At 43.9% G+C, this 22,454-nt stretch overlaps 1 protein-coding gene across 3 annotated transcripts in view; it reads right to left on the bottom strand.

The window, feature by feature from the left end:
• MME (membrane metalloendopeptidase) overlaps positions 1–22,454 on the bottom strand; it is a 100,308-nt gene that overhangs the window by 59,749 nt on the left and 18,105 nt on the right. For all 3 annotated transcript variants that reach the window (XM_075546947.1, XM_075546948.1, XM_075546949.1), the window contains exons 4-7: positions 2,012–2,173; positions 1,060–1,140; positions 881–976; positions 622–740 (exon numbers count right to left, since the gene is read on the bottom strand). In XM_075546947.1, coding sequence (XP_075403062.1) covers positions 622–740; positions 881–976; positions 1,060–1,140; positions 2,012–2,173 — 458 coding nt within the window. The remainder of the gene's footprint in view (positions 1–621; positions 741–880; positions 977–1,059; positions 1,141–2,011; positions 2,174–22,454) is intronic.

The raw sequence follows: 22,454 nt of genomic DNA, 5'->3' as shown, positions 1-22,454 counted from the left end.
AATTTTTGACTTAGTTATTCTAATAGATGACATTGAAAACTTTGCTCCCCTTTCCCTCCCCTAATACAACTCAGGTACTAATTACTGATTTTTTTCCTGGATGGCACCTAAATAGCATACCTTTTTCAAAAACTCCAATAAAGCCACTCTGAAAGAATGGCCTTTGTTAACTTTATGGAAAAAACAGGGCAGACATTTCCTAGAGAGAACCTAAGCTATGTTCACAATCCCTTTTCTACATTAAAAAAAAATTTTTTTTTAAGTAATTGGGAATTTCTGCTTTCCAGACTACCATAGCTTCTCTGGATCAGAGCTGGTATCATATAAATATACAGAGAAATGGAGTTCTTTCTCTATGTAGGAGGAGTTCAAGGCCCTTCGTTTCTTATAGTGTTTTTTTTTTTAAATGTAGGTAGGGAAATCTAAAGCCAAAGTAGTAGAAGAGATGAATATCTAAAACAGAACATTGAGAAAATACTTGTAGAATTGAGACTTCATGTGAATTTATTGCCACCACACTCATGTGGCTCGAATGAGAATATGTGCTGTTTCTGAGAATCTGTGTGTGGACGTTTTATGGCGATTTAAAGATAGCTCTGGCTGTCTGCTTCACAAACTTACATGAATTATATGGCTCCTGGAGTTCTTATCATCGGTGCCAACAAAGAAATTAATAAGGACTTTTTTCCCATATTTTGAATTCAGTCTTGCAATAGTTTTTTCTGCCATCCAGGAAGCCCCTAAAAAAATGAAAGGCACATCTCTTTAGAGGTTTTAGTACATTCATACACAAACAAAATGCAAAATAATGCATATTTCAATACATAATTTATATTTAGCTAGTCTGGTGTTTTAATAAGAAAGAAGGAAATTGCTTTACCATATGTCTGTGCCCAGTTGTCTGTTGCAACTGGCCACTCATAGATGTCTGGTAACAGGTTAAGTAAAGGACGGCCGCCTCTGTTGTCAACAGCAGCTTTGAAAAGAACAAAGATCACTTCAACATGGAGTTTCGGTATAGCTCGGCTCTCAAAAGGAGGTCGGATGAAGAGTACTTACATTCATTTATGCAAGACCTGTACAGTGTTTTCGCTTTCTGTATTGCTACTATATCTTCAGGTTTCGGCTCCTCAAGGACATCTGAAAATAGGACATTTAATAAAATGCATCAGCGGGATACTTCATTTGCAGCTGTAATTAACATTTTCAATGTGGGTTAAAAAAAATTGGTTTCACTGTATGCAAATACACTCCTTCCCGTCTCTTAGAGGACAGACTCGACCCCCTATCAGATCATTATTTTTTTTAGCAGAATTGGGATTTAGTTTCATTAGGTAAGTTAGATAAAAGTCTTTTTGACTAGTTTCTCAATTGTTTTTGCTGACAACAGTGACATATACTGATCTGTTGAAATCGATATTAAAAAGAAAACAAATAATAGTGCAAAGGAATTTCAATTTTAACGTGGATGGTACATGCGATGGCTAGAAAATAATGCATGTGATTCTACTCTTCATGCTCCCAGTGAATTGTCTTGTTGTTTAGATGTTAGAAACTAGCCAAGATCATTCTACAAAGTTCCTTCTAGAAGAGAGCAGATGATGGAGGGTAGTCAGGGCACTCCTAACCGCCAAGGGAAAGTGCTTTCGCTGAGTAAGTAAGTACCCTAACTCCGCGGAGTCAGCTAGAGTAATGTGTACTCCAGTGACTTCCAGTTAGTCCATGGGAGTGGTGTTTGAGTAGCAAACATTTGCTTTTTTCCCCCTGTAGGAAGAGTGTACTGGCAGTATCGAGAAGGAAGACACAGAACTTCACTGTGTGCGCACCTGCAAATCAAGTCAGGAGGGCCAAGCACTGGCAGGACGCCCAGCTCACTGCCTACTCAACTTGGAGTGACTCGTGGGCCACAAACTCTGGAGGGTTTATTGACTTTCTCTGTGATGGCTAACAGTGGAGTTTTCATGGTGGGAGGCGAGGTTGCAATAGTAAGAGAAACAAACAAACAACTCACCCTTCAAAACAACTTCCAGCTCATCTCTTAAAATTTCAAAGTTACTGTAGCGTGAGCTGGTCTCAGGAATGATGTTGCGCTTCAACCAGCCCCCACAGGCGTACTTGAAAAAGTCCGCACAGGGTTCAACAGTGGTGTCCAAGTTCTCGATCAGTCGAGCAGCTGAAAAAGACCAGAAAAAAGGACCAGCTAGAAATAAGGTTGAAAACTCTCCAGGGATAGTAAAAAGGGAACATCGTTGCATCTTCATTATCAAGTCAGCTGGCCTGACGCTCCTCATTTTAACTTATGTGACTGATTCCCTTGAAACGATGAGGCCCATTTGCTGTAACTCTGTCGAACGGTTTATTCTCGAAGGTTTGGGTTCTCCTTCCTGCTCTGCTCACAGAGCCCAGGTTCTCACTTGTTCCTCTCTCGGAAAATAAACAAGAAGAGGAAGACTGTTTTGCCTCGACTCTCCTGGGTCTAGGGTTAACATAACGTCCCTCTTTGTGTGGGTAACTTTAGATGCTGACCCTGTTCTTCAAGACGCTGGGATGAAAGCGCTGTGAATTTAATGGATAAGGAGCCATTCATGGACAGTAGTACCACTTTAGTGAAGATCTACACCTACAGTTGTTACGTGTAGGACTTGGCTGACAAAATGTGTGCGATTCAAGTCTGACGTCTGGTTTGCACTGGTTTAGGGAGCAGCTGTCATTCCAAAACCGCCTGCTTGCACTTGTTCCTTTGTGTTCCATCAGTCCTTTGTCTTTGAGAACCACAAGGCAAATGTCAATCAACCAATGTTGGGTATTTCCAAACAGCTTGATTAGAGGGGTAAGAAAGATACTCAAAACATGAAGTATTGCCACGGAGGAGAAGAAAATATGCACAGCAAGGTCCGAGGCCCCAATTTTCTCTTTGTGGACTAATTATAGAAAACCCTGTCACTTCCCCCACTGTTTGTTCTCTCACAAGTTCAATTGTTTGGCATAGAAAGCAATAGAGAATCTGAGAATTCATTATATTAAGATAATGTTACTACCCAAGCAAGCTTTCGAAAATATTTTTTCTGATTCAATCAATTAATTGATTGGCAAAAAGAAAAACTTCAAACAATTGCTGTGCTGGGAGGCGTTTCTCTGCTTGGTTTGGTAAACCTGTTTTCCAGCTGAGCTTCAAGCCCTCTCTCCATCCTCCTTCTGGTCTATCCAGGCTGCCTCCCAGGCAGTTCCTTCCTCGGATTTTATTACTTTGTGCACAGCACGATAATTTTCCCAAGTCGTTGCCAGCCTCTCTGGGCCTAAAACCTTGGGTAGATCTGTGTTTCTCCTTACGCTGGGACTTCTCTGGGTCATTAGTTCCTTTTTCCTACAATCTACGTTATATCTCCACTCCCGTTTGACTAGACACCGTGCAAGCACTCACCTTGCTAACTGTTACTGTCGGGAGGTCCCATCAAGTGGGGCTCTGCCTCACAGCTACCCTGCGTACAGTGAAATGGAACACTGCCTGGCCCTGTGTTATTCTCCAAATGGTTGTTGTGTTTAAGTCCATTGTTGCAGCCACTGTGTCAGTCCATCTCACGGAGGGTCTTTCTCTTTTTTGATGACCTTCTACTTTACCAAACATGGTGTACTTTCCCGGGGATTGCTCTCTCCTAAGAACATGTTCAAAGTATCCCTCCTCTAGAGCATTCTGGCTCTCTTTCCTCTAAGACGGAGTCGTTTGTTCTGACAGCCTTTCCATTTTCTTTGTGAACACCATGATTCAAACGCATCAGTCATCTCCTGTCTTCCTGATCCACTTCCCAGCTTTCCCGTGCATACAAGATGATGGGAACACCCGGGCTTGGGTCGGGCACACCTAAGTTCTCAAAGGAACACTTTTGCTTTTCAGCAATTAGAGGTCTAATACAGCAGCCGTGCCCAATGCATTGTGTTGTTTGATCTCTTGACTGTTACTCCATTCGCATCCTTTGGGAATCCACGGAAACGAAATCCTTGACAACTTCAAACTTTTCTCCATTTATCATGATGTTATTTATTGCTCCCAAAGGGCTCTGGTGGCATCGTGGTTACATGTTGCGCTGTAATATGAAAGGTCCACATTTCCAATGGTAAAAAGATGGGGCTTTCTATTCCTGTCGACAATTATACTCTCGGAAGCTTACAGGTCCGCTCTACCCTGCCCCATAGAGTTGCTGTGAGTCGGCATCAAGTCAATGGCCATGAGTTTGGGTTGATCAGTCTGGTGTTCTCGGCTTTCAGCCAAGATCCCTACATAAGCAGTGATAGCCTTTATCCCATGGCTTCTTCTGAATCCAGCTTGGAATTCTGGTAGCTCCCTGTCCATATACCACTGCAACTGTTTTTGAATTATCTTCAGCAAAATTTTGCTTTCATGGGATATTAATGAGCTTGTTAGACAATTTCAGCATCTTTGGGGTCTTCCTTCATTGGAATGGGCACCCATAAGGATCTCTTTCTAGTAGCTGTTTCCAAATTTCTAGGACAAGAATTCTGGCTAGTCCTATCTCCCTCTCTTACACATTGTGCACATCTTTCACAGATTAAACTTGCTGGGACACCTTATTTTTTTTTTTTGCCTGTCAGTACCTGGACATTGCCCAAATTAAACCAAAACGCTTCCATTGGTTCTTTAAAATTGTACCACATTTGACATACTTCTCTACGATCTCATTTTTGAGCCCCTCTCTGGTTTTTTAGACAAACCCTCTGCCCCACCTGGAAGGGCCGTTGGATGTGCCTCAATCCTCTGTGTATTTTTTCTACCCTGGCACCTTTGCTCCCGACCCTTTCTCTAACAGGGACCTTCATCGTGAGTCTACTACTCTGGCTTTCCTTCCCAGTCTTTCTCAGTCCTACCCATTCCCTGCAGCTGCCAGAACTTCAAGCCTCGGGGAATAGTGCTTCCTCTCAGGTGTACCAACTGTCTTCCCACCAAGCCAGCTGATGCCATGCGTTTCTTTGTATTCCCATCACCCAGCTACCACAGACCTAGTAGTTGAGGCATAATTACACTTGAGGCTGAGTGTTAACCAATGCGCTTCACTCCTTCCTCAGACCCAGCCTTCAAGTCGCAGCTGACAATCTCCAGATAGAGGCCCCATTCCTCCCTTCCCATATCCACTATTCCCATTCTATTTTAGGCCCTCTTTTTCTCAGGCTCGACTGGTGCCCTCATGTCTCATGCCCAAGCCATTGCCCCAGAGAACAACCCGGACTCCACACTCTGGTTAACGTTCTCACAATATAAACCATTCCGTTGAACTTTTCACTCTGGCCAACTTTTCAGTGGGGTTCTAATACATAATCTCCCACACTTATTTGACCTATGGCCCCTTTTCAGAAAAACAACAACTCAGCATCCCCTTGGCAATTAAAAACTTTCATAGTCTAACCCATAATCCAAGATAAAGTGTAGGTATCTGCTCTGATAGGACCCCTCGTTCATTGCAGTACACGCCTCACCCCCACCCCCAACCAGGGGCATATATCCAACTTTGGGAAACACTGCATTGCACTCAGAATACAGAATGGATTCCACAACATATCCTAACCCTAGTATTAAGGGACTTCAAAAGCCTTTGGGAAAATTTCATCATCTTTTAATTGCATTTAATTTTTATTCCTCAGATATCTAGTAAAGTTTACCTCTCACAATGTTCACACATGAGACCTATTTACCCCAATTAACCAAGAACAACCAAGTTGATTCTGACTCATAACAAGCCTATCAATGCCAGGGCCAAACTGTGCCCACAGGGTTTTCTACGGCTGGTTTGTCAGAAGCAGATGGTCAGTCCTTCCTCCGGAGGTGCTTCCGGGTGGGTTTGAACTACCAACATCTCAGTTAACAGCCCAGCACTTAATCACCTGTCATGCTGGGGCTCTATTTGCCCCGTTTAAAGAAATGCATTCCATTTCTGCAGTGAAACACTTTCAGCCTTTCCTGATTCTCTAACTGGCAGGTGATGCCAGCTCGGAACCCCTTTTGAAATGTCCTCCATCCATTTGTCCATGTTTTGAAATAGCAAGCATTTTTAAAGCCCCATTTAAATTCACCTATTTCATAAAAGACTGTCCATACAGAGCCGGCCTGATTGTCCATTTCTGCAAGCAAATTCAGTGTCTCCTCCCTCAGACTGTGACTCTTTCAGAGGGGAGAACATCTTTTCCAGTTATCTCTCAGAGCCTAGCATGGGGCTCAGTAGAGACTTCAACTAAAACCTGAGGTAAAATTAAGGAATCAACTTTTTAAAGGGCCCATCTTTCTCCCACGTAGTGACTTGTGAGTTTGAACCAGTGACTGGTAGTTGGACAATCAATGTGTAACCTACCATGCCAACAGGGCTTCTTAAAATTTTCAGTAATTATCAGAAATGAGAAGAGGTCCATAGCCAAGACTCTAATTTGGACTTTTATACTCTAAAATAATAACAAAATAAATTTCTGTTCTGTAAAGCAAAAAAAAAAAAAAGTAGCCAGAAAAAAAGTAATTCCCTTGAACTTTGAAAGAAACAGAGATACAACAACAAAACCAGGAAACTCACTGCTGTGTGACTCCTAGCAGCCCTGCAGGGTCGGGAAAAATGGCCTCCATGAATTTCTGAGACTGGAACCTTTTTTTAATTACTTTTACTGGAGGGTCATACAGCTCTTATCAGAATCCATCCATCCATCCATTGTGTCAAGCACATTTGTACATATGTTGCCATCATCAGTTTCAAAGCATCTTCTTTCTACTTGAGCCTCTGATATCAGCTCCTCATTTTTCCCCTCCCTCCTTCATGAACCTTCATCTACTTTTCTGTTGCTCGTCCCCCTGGGAGGGGATTATATGTTGATCCTTGTGATCAATTCCCCTTTCTCCCCCTACTTTCCCCTTATCCTCCTGGCTTCTCTGTTCTCACTGCTGGTCCTGAGGGGTTTCGCTGTCCTGGATCCCGTGTTGTGGGCTCTTATCTGTCGCACCTGCACACTCTGTGACTCTTTATGGGCATAGAAAGCCCTGTCTTTCTACCACATATGCTGTCAAAACCCCAAAGCAAACTCACTGCTATCGAGTCAATGCCGACTTACAGTGACCCTATAGGACAAGGTAGAACTGCCTCTGTGAATTTTGGAGACTGTGACACCTGGCGGCATTAGAAAGCCCACCTTTCTCCCACATCGTGACAAAGGACGCGCAAACACAAACGCTCCAGACACAGGAGTATCGTGGAAAGTGAATAACCAAACAAACTGGGGACTGAAAGATGTGCCAACTTATAGTGCTTTATGTAATTCTTCTCTTTTTAAAATACTTTAATATTTTAATGGAATGTTGTAAAGGCTACTGGCATTTGGGGACTAATTCTATTTTCTTCCAATCTCTGGGGGAAAATGGATGCTGCATAAGGAAATACCACAAAGAGCAATAAACTCCTGGAAGAAGGCTGATGAACAATTCTTATTGCCAATTGGAAATACTGCATACTCTTTAAAAATCTTTAGATAGCTAGACAGATAGATAGATAGATAGATAGATAGATAGATAGATAGATAGATAGATAGATAGATAATAGGAGCCCTCATAGTATAGTGCTTAAGCACTGGGCTGCGGCCCACATGGTCAGCAGTTTGAAACCACCAGCAGCAGAAGGAGAAAGATTGAATCCCCTCCGCCCATGAACAGTTGCAGTCTTGGAAATCCACTGTGGGGACTGGGCGGGGGCGCTATGAGTCAGCAGTGACCGGATGGCAGTGAGAGAGTGATGTGGACGGTAGGTCCTGATCTATGCTTATGAGAGCGGATCTTCTGTCCCCAGGAATGCAATGTGGATTCTAGCCACAAGGAAAAGTCAATACCTGAGTTCACTTACCTGACAGCACAGCTACACCACACTTGGCCCCGTATAGCCAGTGCAGCAGGATTCAAGCCCTTTGTGAGGAATGCGCAAGAAGAGCTGGGAAGTGGCAATTTGTGTAACTCCTTCCCGTATCACTTTTTAAGTTTTCCACTGACCAGGGAGCTCCTCAGAGCAAGGGGGCTTTGAATTACTTCAAAAGAGATCTCTGTCCTGAAGAATATTTTGGGGCCATGGGCCAAGGCAACTCATGGGCTTGCACTTTTATGCCCAGTCTTTGATCAGCCTTCCTGTAATCTCTTATCAGGAGTTTGAGTCTCATTTTGCACCTTATCCTCTGGACGCGGCCACTGCTGACTTTCCTTTGAAGTCAGCGGCAGACCTGTGGGCAAGGGGGGCTGTAGGAAACAGCCACACAACTCCAAGCGAGTTGTCATTGTTTATAGGTTGGAATTAGTCAGCCTCTCCCCAAAGCCACACGTGGGCTTTCAGATGTTTCCTTATCAGGGTGTGTGTTGGGTGAGGGGGGGAACCCCTAAGTAAACACAGGAGGTGGTTTCAGAGCAAATAAAAATCATTCACCTGACTGAGTAGACATTAATGATGTCGCAAAGACAAACGAACTGATCTGGAATGTTGTTGGGCAGATATTGTGATTTTCAAAACTCTGAGTAAACATACTGAAAATTCACAGGGATGTATGAGGGGGCTCAAAGAGTGTGTGGGAAAATTCTATGATCTTCTCATTCAATTTTTCCACAAACTTTTTGAAGCCTCTCCTATACTCTGGTGTTTATGGGAGTTATATCTAGGTACAAGGCTTTCAGCCTTAGAGTCACGGCCAGAGAGGCCATTCAAGCTCATCATGACCCTCTAGGACAGGGCAGAAGTGCCTCTCCGAGTTTCCAAGGCTGTAACTCTTGGCAGAAATGGGAAGCCCCATCTTTCTCCCATGGAGCGCCTGGCGCCTTCAAGCAGCTGATCTTGCAGTTAGCAGCCGGTGCACAGCCACCGCAGCCCCAGGACTGCGCTGAGTGATGGGAACCTTTCATTTTGCACGACTTGCTTATCTCTATTTTCCAATTGGCGTCAGATGAGCAGGCATTGCTTTTGCAACAAGAAAAGGAAAGCGTGTTTTTAATTTAAGAAAATAGTCACATAAAGGCAAGAAAAATAATCTTCGGTTAATAATGAGCTTATGTCTTATGAATGACGATTCTGAATGTTCTGGGCTGATAATAAATGACATATCATTATTTTCCCCCAACTAATCTTTGTGTGACAGTCTCCCAACCTATTTGACTGTGGAATTTAAAAACAAGCTGAGCTACCGTCTGAGAAGTTATTAATTACTGTATTCATTACTGAGGGTCTATCCTGTGAGTACGGGTTAAGAGGTGCTGTTTATATTGGGAAAAGGCTTGAATTCTTAAAGTCCCTGCATTGTACAAATGGCTAGCCCTAAATCACTCACCTCTTTAGGTTGATGGTTCGAACCTACCCTGTCAGTTGGCTTTCATGCAGATTACATCGAAGAAACATGGGGTTACCATGATGTGGACTTGATGAGACCAGTTTTGAACTCAAGTATTCCACCATTAGGTATTTGTACAATATTAAATCATTTCCCCAAGATCAAGCAGCTAGAAGAGGGTGGAGCTACACATCGGTGTGGTGCCAAACTCGGGCCCTTCCCTACATGCTTTGCACGCAGGCAGATTGCGCACATTGGGAGATACCAGCAACAAGAATCCAGGATGGCACTCCCTGGCTTTCCTCTTCCCCACAGCTGTCCAAATTACTTTCCCTGTCCTGTTCTTCACCCCTCTCTCCCTGACACTCCGCAACTCTTAATTTTGCAACTATGGGTTTCCCCCAACCTCTAAAATGTCCCCCCACACACAAGTAACCTTAATGTCAGAACCCAGTGCTGGAGCAAGGAAAGGAGCCCACAGCAGGACGTAGGTCTGCAGTAGCCAGAGAGGAGCCAAGGGAAGAAGACAGACTCTTTCTGGCAGGGTAAGCAAACAGGAAAGAGGCATGGGGCATTCATTCATTTCAAAGTCCCATCCACAAGTGCATCGTCCTGCGGGGAAGACAGAGCATGGTTCTGCCTGACTTCCCTACCCTCCCACTCCCCACAACCCCCCCACACACACACACACACATGCCGCCTTCTGACTTTTGCTCCACCGACTGTGATTCACGTCACCTGCTTCTCCAGACATCTTCTCTGGCCCAGATCCCAGGGGGATGGGAGCTGCTCGGCGATAGGAAAATACCTCTCTTCCTCATCTTCCATCCTCTTGGAGGAAATCCCAAAGCAGCCCTGCTGGTGCCTCCGGGGAAATAGTTCTCAGATGTGTTTTACCGCTCAGCTTCCCTCTCGGAGAACCAGAAGGGCCAGGAGGCCTGTGCTTTGGGGGGTGGTGAGAGGAGAAATGGTTCGATATTCAGAATCACTTCTCCGATGACCAAGGCTTTTGTTCGGGGCACTTTTTTTTGAGCTTGACTTGCTGTTCTCTTAAGAGGAGGGCTCTGGCTGAGGGGGTGCTTGACCTATGAGGCCCAAAGACTTGAGGCATAAACCATTCCAGCGTCAGACACGATGAGAAATGAGTGTAAATCCAGCGATGGTGGGCTGCCCTCTCTCCCTCTGCCCCCAAGTCTCCCGCAAGAAGAGACAGCCCTGGTCAGCTTCGGAATGCCAGTGCATCTATGCCAACAGTTCTTCGCTTTCTTATCTGCTTTCCAACAACATCAAATACTTTTTCAACTAAAAATAGGAGTTTGGGCATTAAACACAACAAATACTTTATAATGTTTATTCTTGTGTATTATTTCATAAAGGTTTGGTTTTCCAGTCCAGTGTGAGTGTGCATGTTTTAAAAGAAATGTCCGTAGTCAGCCAGGGTTTTGAGAGGAAGTGTTAGTAAAATAAGGCACACCGGAACTGAACAAGAAGGACTGGCACAAGCAGCTGATGAACAAACTGAACAGACCATGGTTGTAAGTTTGGGGAATAGGATTTATGGCTTTTATTCAATTTTATTCAATATTGGTCCCCTCTTCACAGACCACTGATGCTCCCTTGTGTGAATGAATTCATAAGAATTATAAAAACAAACAAAAATAAGATTTCTTCTAAAAGTTCATAGAAATATTACGTTGTCTTTTTATAATTCCACTTTTCTATGGACTTTCTAGCTCCCTTGTAAGTACGTCTTTGGGAGATTTTTGAAGCATTCAGAAAAATGTACAGAACAGGTAAAAAATGTAAGTGCACATGGGATTATTTTTTTCTCAATTGCTACTCTAGTTTTAAGATTCCTGGCCATTCACATTCCTGGCCATTGATGTGCTGGGTGGTGCCCCTGGTGAACCTGCTTAGCTGTTAACCCAAGGCTGGAGCTCTGAGTCCACACAGATGCGCTTCTAAGGTTTGGTGGATTATATCTGAAAACTCAGCTGCAGAAAATCCTGTGGAATACAGTTCTACTCAGACAAAAATAGTTTCCGGTTTTGCTATATCTCAGTTATATGTTCCATCGGTCAGATATTCATTTACAATATCACATCAATATTACACCCAGCTTCATGGAAAGGTTCCTTCACTGTCTGCTCTTATTCTGCATAAAAGTAGACGAACTCACTGCCACTCAGTCAATTCTGGCTCAGAGCTACCCCATAGGGCTTATAGTAAAACTTCCCCCATGGGCTTCAGTGGCTGTAAATCATGGGAGCACAAAGTCTCACCTTTCTCCCTCAGAGAGGCCGGTGGGTTTGAACTGCTAACCTTGGGGTTTGCAAACCCATGCAGAATCCAGTAAGCCACCAGGGTTCCTTGAAAGTAGACCCAGAAGTAATGTATGAGCAAAGCGGTTTGGAACATGTGTTCCTTTTGATTTGCTTGTGAGCCCAGGTGGCATCGTGGACTACACACTGGCTGGCACAAAGCGAGAGCAACAGTTTGTGCCCACCAGCCGGTGGCTCCTGTGACGATTTACCACTGTGGAAACCCCAAAGGGAATTGTCCTGTATCCGATCAGGTCTCTTTGAGTTGGAACCAATGGCAGTGGGTTTGGTTTTGCTTTGGGTTTTTATTTGTCCAAACCCTTAGCATCCTGGCCACCACCACACATTTTCATTTTGATGTCTTAAAATCCCTATAATCTGCCTACCTTACAGCTGTTCTAGAAGTATCCAGAAGGCACCAGGAAAATGTGTGAGCCCAGGAGCCAATGTTTAGGACACTCACTTGTGACCCAATCTTCTAACGTAATAGCTTGTTTTATTAATAGACACTTAGCTTGGTACTCCTTATGAGGCAATTTTTGACAACTTAAAACTCGTCTTTGACAACATTCTGAAAGCACTTCTGACCTCATTCTCTTGCCACCACCCCCCTCCCACCAATTCCCAACTCAAATTAAGGCAGAGTCGGGACGTTTCGAAAGAACACAAGGAAAATGCACTGTAACCACAACAGGTCACACAGGACTCCCTGCAAAAGACAGCGCCGTGGAAACTAGAATCTGGGGGATCATTCCTGAAGAGAAAATTACTAAAAATTAGCAAGCGCATGATGCTCATGTTAATGAAAACCAAATGGCTTTATCACAAACATTCTGGATTCTTCCACAATCTGCTGGTCACATTTAAATGGAGAAAGAAAGAAAAAGCTCCCTGCCCTCCAATTGTTTTTGCGATGCACTGGTTAGAGAACTGTGGACGATGTCATGAGAGCAGACTAACCCAAGCATTCCTTGTCTACCACTGCTAAGTAAGTAAAGCAAGGCCATGTCTTACACTGGCCTAACTAGTTAGCACTCAGAGTGAATACCACACAATATTTTTTTTTTTGCCAGCATCTTGGATTTGCTAGTATCTTGGATTGCCAGTTATCAGATGGCTGCCACCCATAAGTATGGTGTAGTGGTCATGCATTGGGCTGCAATCTACATGGTTGGTAGTTCTAAACCATCTACTCTAAACAGTTAGTTTATGAAACCCGAAAAGGGGCATGGAGAAGGGGGTGCAGGGGGGGGGGTAGGTGGTTGGTCTGAGTCAACATTGACTGAAGGCAGTGAGCTCAGTCTGGTTAAGAAGTAAATAGTTCACCAGTAGACCATGTGTGCTAGTGCCCTTCAAACTGCCCCCACACATGGCAACCCCAAGCACAATGGCCCATGCACACTGGGATCAATCAGTTGTGATCCACTGGTTGATTTTTCAAAAATAGATCCCCAAGCCTCTCTTTCTAAGTCTGTCTTAATCTGAAAGCTCCCCTAAAATATTGTCAGTCTCCCAACAAGACTCAATAAAACCTCTACTGGTAGGCAAGCAGTAGCTGCAGTTGAGGGGCCCTGGTCAGGAATCAAGCCTTGTTCTCTTGCATGGAAGGTGAGACTGGACACGAAACTACCACTGCCCATACTTCATATGGACATGTGACCAGACTATCGTAAATAGGTAGCCCTTTTACAAACAGCACACCCATTCATGCATGCACACATGCAGACACACACCGTAAAGTAGCGAGCCTGGAATTCATTTGCTATCAGATTTAGATATGGAATGTACATGCGGATATGTAAAAGTCCACCTTGATGTTGGCCCTCGGGTCTCAGCAACGGTGAGAGTAAGAGAATAAACAGCGGTGGTTCTAAGCGCCTCTGTTGGGGGTGGTGGGTCCTGGGAGTCCTGGGGAACTCGTGCAGGCACCAAGTATTCCTGCATATGAGGAAGCACTTTCCCAAAGACTGGAATGATGATTTTCACTGTGCCCCCATTTTAGAGATGCAGAATTGATGATAAGCAGTTTCCGTAAGATTAGTCATATAGTTGATAAGCACCAGCAAGCCAGGGTTGGACGTCAAGGCCCCTGTAGCTCCAGGTCTGGGATTTTAACGACAGTTTAACTATGCAGTTTTAACTTTTGTTCTCCAACTTTATAATTCTCCTATGATGTAGAATATGCTGCCCTAATCTTTAGGAAACCTAGGCGAAGAGTGGTTAAGTAACATATTCAGGGTTACCAATATAAAGTTAGATTAAACCCATGTGTAAAGTTAAGCAGATTTTTCTACAGTATTATTCTGCCACAACTCCAAATAACGTTAGATAAATTCCTCTATGATTTCTTTATAGGAGAGAAAGAGAATCCAAAAAGTTAGAGAGTATTCACTGCTGGTCTCTATGACCAATTAAGTCTTTACTGGCTCCACTAATGTGAAAATAGCTATTTGAATTCCTTCCCTTTGTTTGGCCCTGGGTCTTAGAACTCACTGAGATAATCACAGAAATCACAAGTCTAATGGACCTACAATAATAACCTTTAGTTGATATACTCCCCAAATTAGTGGAATTCTTCTGCCTTATCTCAGCCCATGTTAACAAATGGCTCAGAGCCAAAGAGAAGAAGGCCAATCATTTCCCACTGGGAATCCTCCAAAATCCACAACTAGAAACAGATTTGGCTAATAAGTGAATGTCTTATATCAGTGTTACCATTCAAGTGCCATAAATCTAAAAATAAGTTTTCTTTTAAAGTCTAATTTGCATTTTGAATCCTAAAACACTTTTGATAGAGAAAAAGCTATTAGGGATTAAATGGGAATTTAAATAAAGGTCTCTCTCAAAGGAACCCTGGTGGCACAGTGGGTAAGTGTTCAGCTGTTAACCGAGAGGTCAGTGGTTCACATGCATCGGTGGCGCTACGGGAGGAAGATCGGTGTCCTGCACACCTTATGGGTAGCTAGTTCAATGCTGCCTCCTGGGTTGCCAGGGGTCAAAGGTGCCTGGATAGCGATTGTTTGTTCTGTTTAACTATCACTTAATTATTCAGGCTGCGTGTTGATTCTATTAATGACCCTGATCCTCTTTTGGGGAAAGGGGCAGCCAGCTATGCAAAGCTCACATTGTTCTCTTAGTAGCGCTCTCGTCTGCACGGAGAATCCATGCTTTCTGGAAAATGGTAGCTATCTCTGAGGAGGAAGCGATAAAAGCACATATTCAAATTCTTCCGTTTCAACATTTTCTCAGTTTGGAGCACGCTGTTCCCCAAGAATGCCCAAGCCTTCCCCAAGAATGCTCTGAAACTCAACATGTGCGTTCAGTCTTTGCATCAACTCTGTTGTGGGGGAGTGGAGGCAGGAGGTAAAAATAGAGCCAAGGCCAATGCTCCCTAAAACGCAGTTAAAACTGTACGAAGTTTTTCTCAGCAGAATACCCTTCAGTGTGTTGGTGGTAGTTGTTAGGGAGCCAGTTTCACTTGGCTCAGGGAGACAGACGCGCTATGCGCGCACTAACACTGTAAGCAAAGTCTCCTGGCTAGTGCAAATACTGTGCGCTCACGTGCTAGCCTAAAGGTTGGTAGTTTGACCCCACCCAGCAGAACACGGAAAAAAGGCCTGGTGATCTGCTCGCCTTAAGATTACAAACCAACCAACCCTGTAGGGGCATAGCTCTACTGTGGAATGCACAGGGTCCTCACAAGTCAGAATGAACACAACAGCAGCCAAACACACCCGCCACAATGCAAACATTCAGTGGTCACAAGACAGAGTTTGAAGCGTTAGGTTCACGTTATATTAATAAATAGCTCTTTTCTGCTATATAAAACCCACAGAATCATGTGCTACATCATTTTCCTGTCTCTGAAAAGATTTTCTTCTGATGGAAGGTAAAAAGGCTCTGAAACTTTTCAGTTCATTTCACTCAATGTTTTTAAATGTTTTTGAGGGCCTCTGTATATCTAACACTCTTAGCAACTGAATAAGCCATGCTGAGGAGTAGCAAGATCATCTCTGCCCCTGTGTAGCCTGCTGGCTCTCATCTTAAAGAGAATTTCCCCTTGTATAATGCCTATGACCTCCTATGCTATGAAAAATATCTAGACACTAAGGTTGTTTTGTTGTGCTCAATGGGCAGTTTCCATCCCTGAACTTTCAATCCCCTAAACCTAGATTGTTTCTACATTACTTTTGTGGTTCAATTGTTAGTATGTGAAAAGTTCACTCAGGAAAGTTCTGGCAATCTACTTCCACAAGGTCTGCCATTGAAACCCCTAGACTTTGGCGGAGGTCAACAATGACGTAGATATCAGTTGGAATCTAATCAAGAGGAACTGAAACTGGTCAGAGATTCGGAGTCTTCTGCAATGTGCTTGCATAAATCAGTTTATGCTTGTATGTGTGAGTGGGCTAGGAATCAGCGTGTCAGGAATGAAGACCCCGGAGATAGACGAGGCTGAGATGATGGGGGACCAGCAACACTTGGTTAATGGTGTCCAAGAGAAGATGGATACAGGCATTTGACTCATTGAGAGCAGAAATAAGTTATTGCAAAGGTAGAAGCTCCAGGAAAATCCATGTGTATGAGGAGTGGGGATATGGCTAGGCGGGGTTAGGAGGGAAGAGCAAGCGCAGCAGTAGGAACTCTGGTTGCAGAGGACTGGGAATATTTATCTGCACACGGCAGACTGAGGGGGAAAGATGAGGCTTCCTGTTTCCAGAGAGTTCCCATCTTGGAAAGCCACCGGGGCAGTTCTACCCGGTCCTATAGGGTTGCTATGAGTCAGAATGAACTCAGTTACCACCGAGTTTGGTTTTGGGTAATTTCAGGTTAAACATTCTCCCTGAAGTGAGAAAAAAGAAACACATACAGAAAGTGTTTCCATGTTGACCTACTTCTAGCTAAGAAGGGTAGAATTAGCAAGGTGAATTAGACAACTGAGAAGGGAGTAATTGACTTTACTGCTAGCAGCGGAGATGGATCCGACAGAAAAGGGCTAAACTTAGGAGCCTTGACAGAGAAATGCAGAGCTGAGAAAGCTGACTTACATAAGAGGGACAAAGTCAGGCTGAAAACCTTTCTGAGCGGCATGGTTGTGTTTCGGGTACCCTGACGAATGACCTCACTGGGAAAACAGTGGCTTTTGTGCCCTCAAGGTAAGGGACCTGGGAATATATTCATTTATTCAAGCAATATCATTGACAGCGTCGTGCACCTACCTTTCTAGTTGCTGGAAACAGAATGATGAACAAGAAAGAAACAGTCAGAATTTACAGTAGAGTCGGCAAAGGTTAGACAATGGACAACTCATTAACACATGCGATGGGAATCATAAGAGGGACATCTAGCATGCTCTCAGAGCATTCAAGGAGAGGAGTGCGCCTAGCCTGGCTGGAGTTAAGAACTCCCTAACAAACGGGAAGAGAGGCTAGCCAGTCAAAGGTGGCAGAGCTGTTTCGGGAATTCATTCCATTCATCATTCAAATGCCAGGTTCTGGGATAGGTTACAAGCAACAGGAGGGTGAAAGTGGACACAGGAGGCCTGGAACACAGAGTAGCTCTCTGTGGGAGTGGCGAGCTCAGCCATATGATAAAGGAAGGGTTGGATGGGATGCAGGATGCCGAGTTAAATTTCCCTCAGCTTGATGCCCTCCTGTACATCTTTGGCTGACAGAACGAGGAAGAAGGGTCCCATACTTTATCACCCTGTCCAGTGGAAAGGATGGATCTTCCAGGGAAACAATAATGTACTCTTGTCCGGGACGCCAGTCAACCCTTTGTTAGAAGTCCCGGTCACCGACATCTCACGGTAACATTTTCCTTATGATCTAGCTGTCTCTATGGCGGGTCATAAAGTGCTTAATCTCCTTCACCCATTCCCTGCCAAGTGAACTTATGCTTTCACTCGTCCTAGCTTGGGCAAGTTCTCTGGGAAACTCTTCTGCCGGTCACCCTGTTCTATAAGCTTCGCAGAGCATCTTTCTGGAAAAGAGAGCCGTGGACCATCAACTATGCAATGAATTACCAGGACGGGCTCTGTGACTTCACAATGAAATTCTAAGTTGCCTATAGGAACTAGAGCCAATAACAGCTGCCCCTGCACGCTTATTCGTGGTCAGGATTCTGATGCCAACAGCTAGCAGTGGCCAAGAACGGCCACTCCAAAAGGTTCCCTCATTCCCAATGAATAAAATCTTCATATAGTAACTTCGAATCAGAATCTTACAATATTTTGGTGCTGGTTTCAATTTTCTGTCACTACCCTTGAAAAAACATGACTTTCATTGCTCATTTAATTTCATCAGATAGTCAGTATCTGAAAACTCTTGTACTTTTCACCCATCATTAATTTCTCTTTATGCAATAAAGCAAGATAAAGAACTACTTTGTCCTCTCCATTTTTTGTTGTCATTGTTTACATCAATGCGCGTGGTGGCGGATCGGGAGGGGAAAACAGGAGGATGGCAGCTTTGCATGTTGGCACACAAAACATAGGGAAGCTGCACACTGCTCTGTAAACAATGAAGCATTCGTCTTTCGTACAAAATGCCTGTCATTTTCATAAGCAGAGCTGAGAGAGACGTGTCTTGAGACAAGCCAGTGACACCGAACAAGATTTTAAATGAACTATGCAGCGTCAGCAGCAGAGCAGATCCCCAGCTAAAAGCAATGGAAAGAAGCGGCGTGGGGAGGGCACCGGGCAGGCAGCTGTGGTAAAGGAGTTGTAATTAGCCGGCATCGGGCAGTCTGGCAAAAGGTTATGCGGTTAAAAGCTAAATTAGACGTTGGTCCCTGAAGACAATGAAGAAAGGCAGAAACTCCATTTTCACAACTGGGCAATGGGCCAGGAGGGAGATCTCCAGGGACTACACAGGAACATGCTTACTAGGGCTGGGGTCAGAAGAGGCTGACTGGAGGTGACTGATCTTGGGCCTCTGTGACATGGGACTGATTCTGAAATCAGTGCCCTGCATGAAACTCCACCATAGTTAGCTGACTTGTGTTCAAGTATTTCCACATCTTTTTAGTTTGTTTGTTCTTAATACCAATATTTGAAGTACATCATGCTGAGTTTCATAGCTCCTGTTGCTATCTCCTACTATTTTAAAAGCTTCCTATCTGAGTGGATGTGAGTGAACAGGGAGCCCCAGGTCTCCTCTCTGTCATGTCTTCTCAGCCTTTTATCAGACCCTGCTACAGAATGCTGTGCAAGACGCTTTGAGAAATTAGCAGTTCAGTTCATGACTTCTTGTCTATTACATTCCTTATTTGACTCACTCAAATGCGATTAAATCGCTTCTCCAATGCAAATAAAATTATTACTATTTGCTTTTTGGCTTCTAAGTTAGTGAAATCATTAATTGCTATATCATATGTTTGTGAATAATGAATTCACTTGGCTTCAGACTGACAGAGGTATCAGAAACACCCTAATTTCATTTTATCAGAAAATTGGGCTAAATGATTCGATAAATGTCTTCTTTTCTGAAAAGAAAAAGTTTTAAATCTATTTCATTGTATTTTTGGTGGAGCCTTAGTTAGTAATTTGGGTTCCCATTTAAGAATCAGTACTCATATTCCTCAGACATTGGTATGGCATTTTCCACAACTTTCTAGCATTCTCATCAAATGTACCCCAGATGGTTTGCTTCCAGGAATCCGGTTTCTCTGTCGCTTCCTCTTCGCTTTGGAGTTACTTCTCAGTCATTTGGACGCACACAGACAATTTCTTTAATGGCGATCAGCGCCCACTGATAATATTCTTTATGTTATGAACCAATTGTTATTTAGCTAAAAGGAGCCTTCAGAGGGTAGTTTCAGCCCAAGGCTTACGGAACATCTCAGAGCCATTTCTGAAATATTTCTTCAGTAATTCCTGGATCATCCAGCATATTTTAAATCCTCAATGAGTGGAGGGACGGGGGCAAAACAACCGTTTCAGAGGTAGAATTCTCCCTTCCCATCTAGGAGCCTTGGGTTCTAGTCAACGCACATCACGTGTCGCCCCTGCTCATCAATCAGTGGAGGCTTTTGTGTTGTGATGATGGGAAACAGCTCTTAGCAGAGCTTGCAGATTCAGGCAACCTAGGAAGAACGACCCAGAGGTAGCACCGATGAAGAACACAGCTTTCCTCCAGTTCCTAAATGCTTCCTCCTCCCCCACCCATCATGATCCGAATTCTACCTTGCAGGACTGGATAGAGCAGAGGATGCACACTGCTGCAGATAGGAGCTGGAGGCACAGGGAATCCAGGGTGGATGATCCCTGCAGGACCAGGGGTGAGAGTGGCGATACTGGGAGGGTTGAGGGAGAGTAGGTTGGAAAGAGGGAACCGATTACAAGGATCTACATGTGGCCTCCTCCTGGGGGACGGAGAACAGAAAAGGGGGGTGAAGGGAGACATCAGACAGGGCAAGATATGACAAAATAATAATTTATAAATGATCTAGGTCTCATGAGGGAGAGGGGAGTGGGGAGGGAGGGGAAAAAAGAGGACCTGATGCAAAGGGTTTGGAGAGCAAATGCTTTCAAAATGATGAGGGCAATGAATGTACACATATGCCTTACACAATTGATGTATGTGTGGATTATGATAAGAGTTGTATGAGCCCCTAATAAAACATTTAAAAACAAAACAAAAAATCAGCCAGTGAGACCCCTGTGGAGCACAGTGGTCAGACCCACAACTGATGGTGAGGACTGTGCAGGCTGGGAGCACTTCTCCCTGGGATGCGTGAGTTCAGCATGAGTCAAGGGCAAACTGGACAACAGTTGGTGACAAGTGATTTGGGGAGTTCTGAAAAGAATAATTCTTTCAAAGTTCAAGAAAGTTTGATTAACAAAAAAGCCAACTACTGGAGAGTCACAGCATGAGCTTTGTCTACCATTTCACAGTTGGCTTGCTTGTGCTTTTGCTTTTGAAGGCGAGGCAGCAAGTCCATTGCTGGGTATTGGTTAGCTGTTAATTGACTCCAATGTGATTTTCCAGTCATCTAGTCTACGCAGTCGACCAAACCCCATTTTCACAGCTAAGCATCTCAGCGAGAGCACTCTCATCAGACTCCACTGGATTGAAAAGACTTAACAAAGAAGGCATTTGACTTCTGAAATGTGACCACTCTGGGTTTTTGTTTGTTTTAATTTGGGGAAGAGTATGCTTTTGAGAAATGTTTAAACAAAATATTTTCTGTTTTAAGAACACATCGCTCCACTAGTTTTTATCTAGACAAGTGAAAAGACAAGTAGTGAATCATTAATTCTGATTCCAACAAATGGACTCAGACAATGATGTACCAGACAAGTGGTCCCGCAGTAACTTTTCTTACCAGACATGATTTCTCCCACTTGAATGATATAAGTACATATGGCAAGACAGGGCCTGAAAACCCTTATCTGCGTGAAACGATTTCTAGGTCAGGTGAAACAGCTTTTGATTTTTATGAATCTTACTCTTGTCAGTAAATGGTAACCTCCCTTCAGAAGACTATCTGCCACAAACCCACCTCTTGAGAAAAGATAGGAAAAAGATTTGGGCTGTGAGAGGAACCCGGACCAGAAGTACATTTCTGTACTCAGACTGGGCAAGAAGGCATGGCAGTATGAAGTCGTAAATTAGTTCCAGAAATGCTACCCCCAGCTCCCTGGTTAACAGAGAGCCTTCCCCCTGAAGCTCGTTCCTGAGCTCACCTCCCTCCACCACATCACACTATCCGAAGGCAAAACGAACCTTCCATCAGCACTCTACTGTAATATCCAATCACGAATCCCCACTGTGCTTACTTAGGCTTCAGCCAACCAACTAGACTAACTTTAAATCACCAACGTCTGTCATCTAATTACTGCCTAGGCAGTCATTTCTGTTTATTAACGAATCTGACACCTCCCTCAGTCTACTTTTCCACACTACCATCTTCCCAGGTAACACAAGGGACTACATGATCAGTCTCTGCTATACTTTAAGATTCTCTTAGACCAGAACTCCATGACCTTAACCTCTCCTCCACTTCCCTGCATTTGTTTTCATGGTAACACTCTGAGGTTTTCATCATCCAAAATAGTTTGACCTTTGAAATTTTAAACCACTCTCTCACTTTCACATGCATGTATCCCCCCCACCTTTACTTCCTCTACACCTGCTTTTCCATGTCAGTGAGAACTCTCATCCTGTGACCACGCCACTTCCACTTTGTCGCTCTCTTCTACCCAGCCTACATCCTTTGATCTTGTCACTTAAACCGTCATCTCACCAAAGTATTTCCTTCCCTTGTCCCATGTAAATCTGAATTTGTCCAGCGATCGTCCTTTCCTTTCTAACGCTATGTGGATATTAGTTTATTAATTAATGGATTTTACACATCTTTATTGTCCATCTTTTTTATGATAAGTTCTTGTGGGCAGCAACTTAGTGCTGTTCCCTCCTGTATCTCCAGCACCCGGCACTCAGTAAATAAGCCATTGAATACATTATCGGTGATGTGAGGAATTCCCCAGAATTCCCTGATGTAAAGTCATTTCAAACTTTGGCCTTCAGCTTGAACAGGGTCATCAATTCTGTGGACAGCCTTTCTACACAGCCCCAATCAGCCTTCCTTGGACTCCTCACCTCGGCCTTCTCCAGGACATCCTCCTGACTTACTTTCTCTACCAGTTAAGAACCAGGAATGGGTCCCTTATTTCACAGAGAAACTGAAGCAACTGGGTGATGATGTGTTCAGTTCCCGACCCCAAGCTTATTTGCTTTCAAAACATCATTACTTCTTTCCTCAGTATAATAAAGGCAGAGCAGATCCAGC

The sequence above is a fragment of the Tenrec ecaudatus genome, chromosome 4 (assembly GCF_050624435.1).
Source record: "Tenrec ecaudatus isolate mTenEca1 chromosome 4, mTenEca1.hap1, whole genome shotgun sequence".
In the NCBI taxonomy this organism is placed as follows: domain Eukaryota; kingdom Metazoa; phylum Chordata; class Mammalia; order Afrosoricida; family Tenrecidae; genus Tenrec; species Tenrec ecaudatus.
Note: the sequence above shows the minus strand (reverse complement) of the source record. Positions and strands in the feature narration are given on the sequence as shown.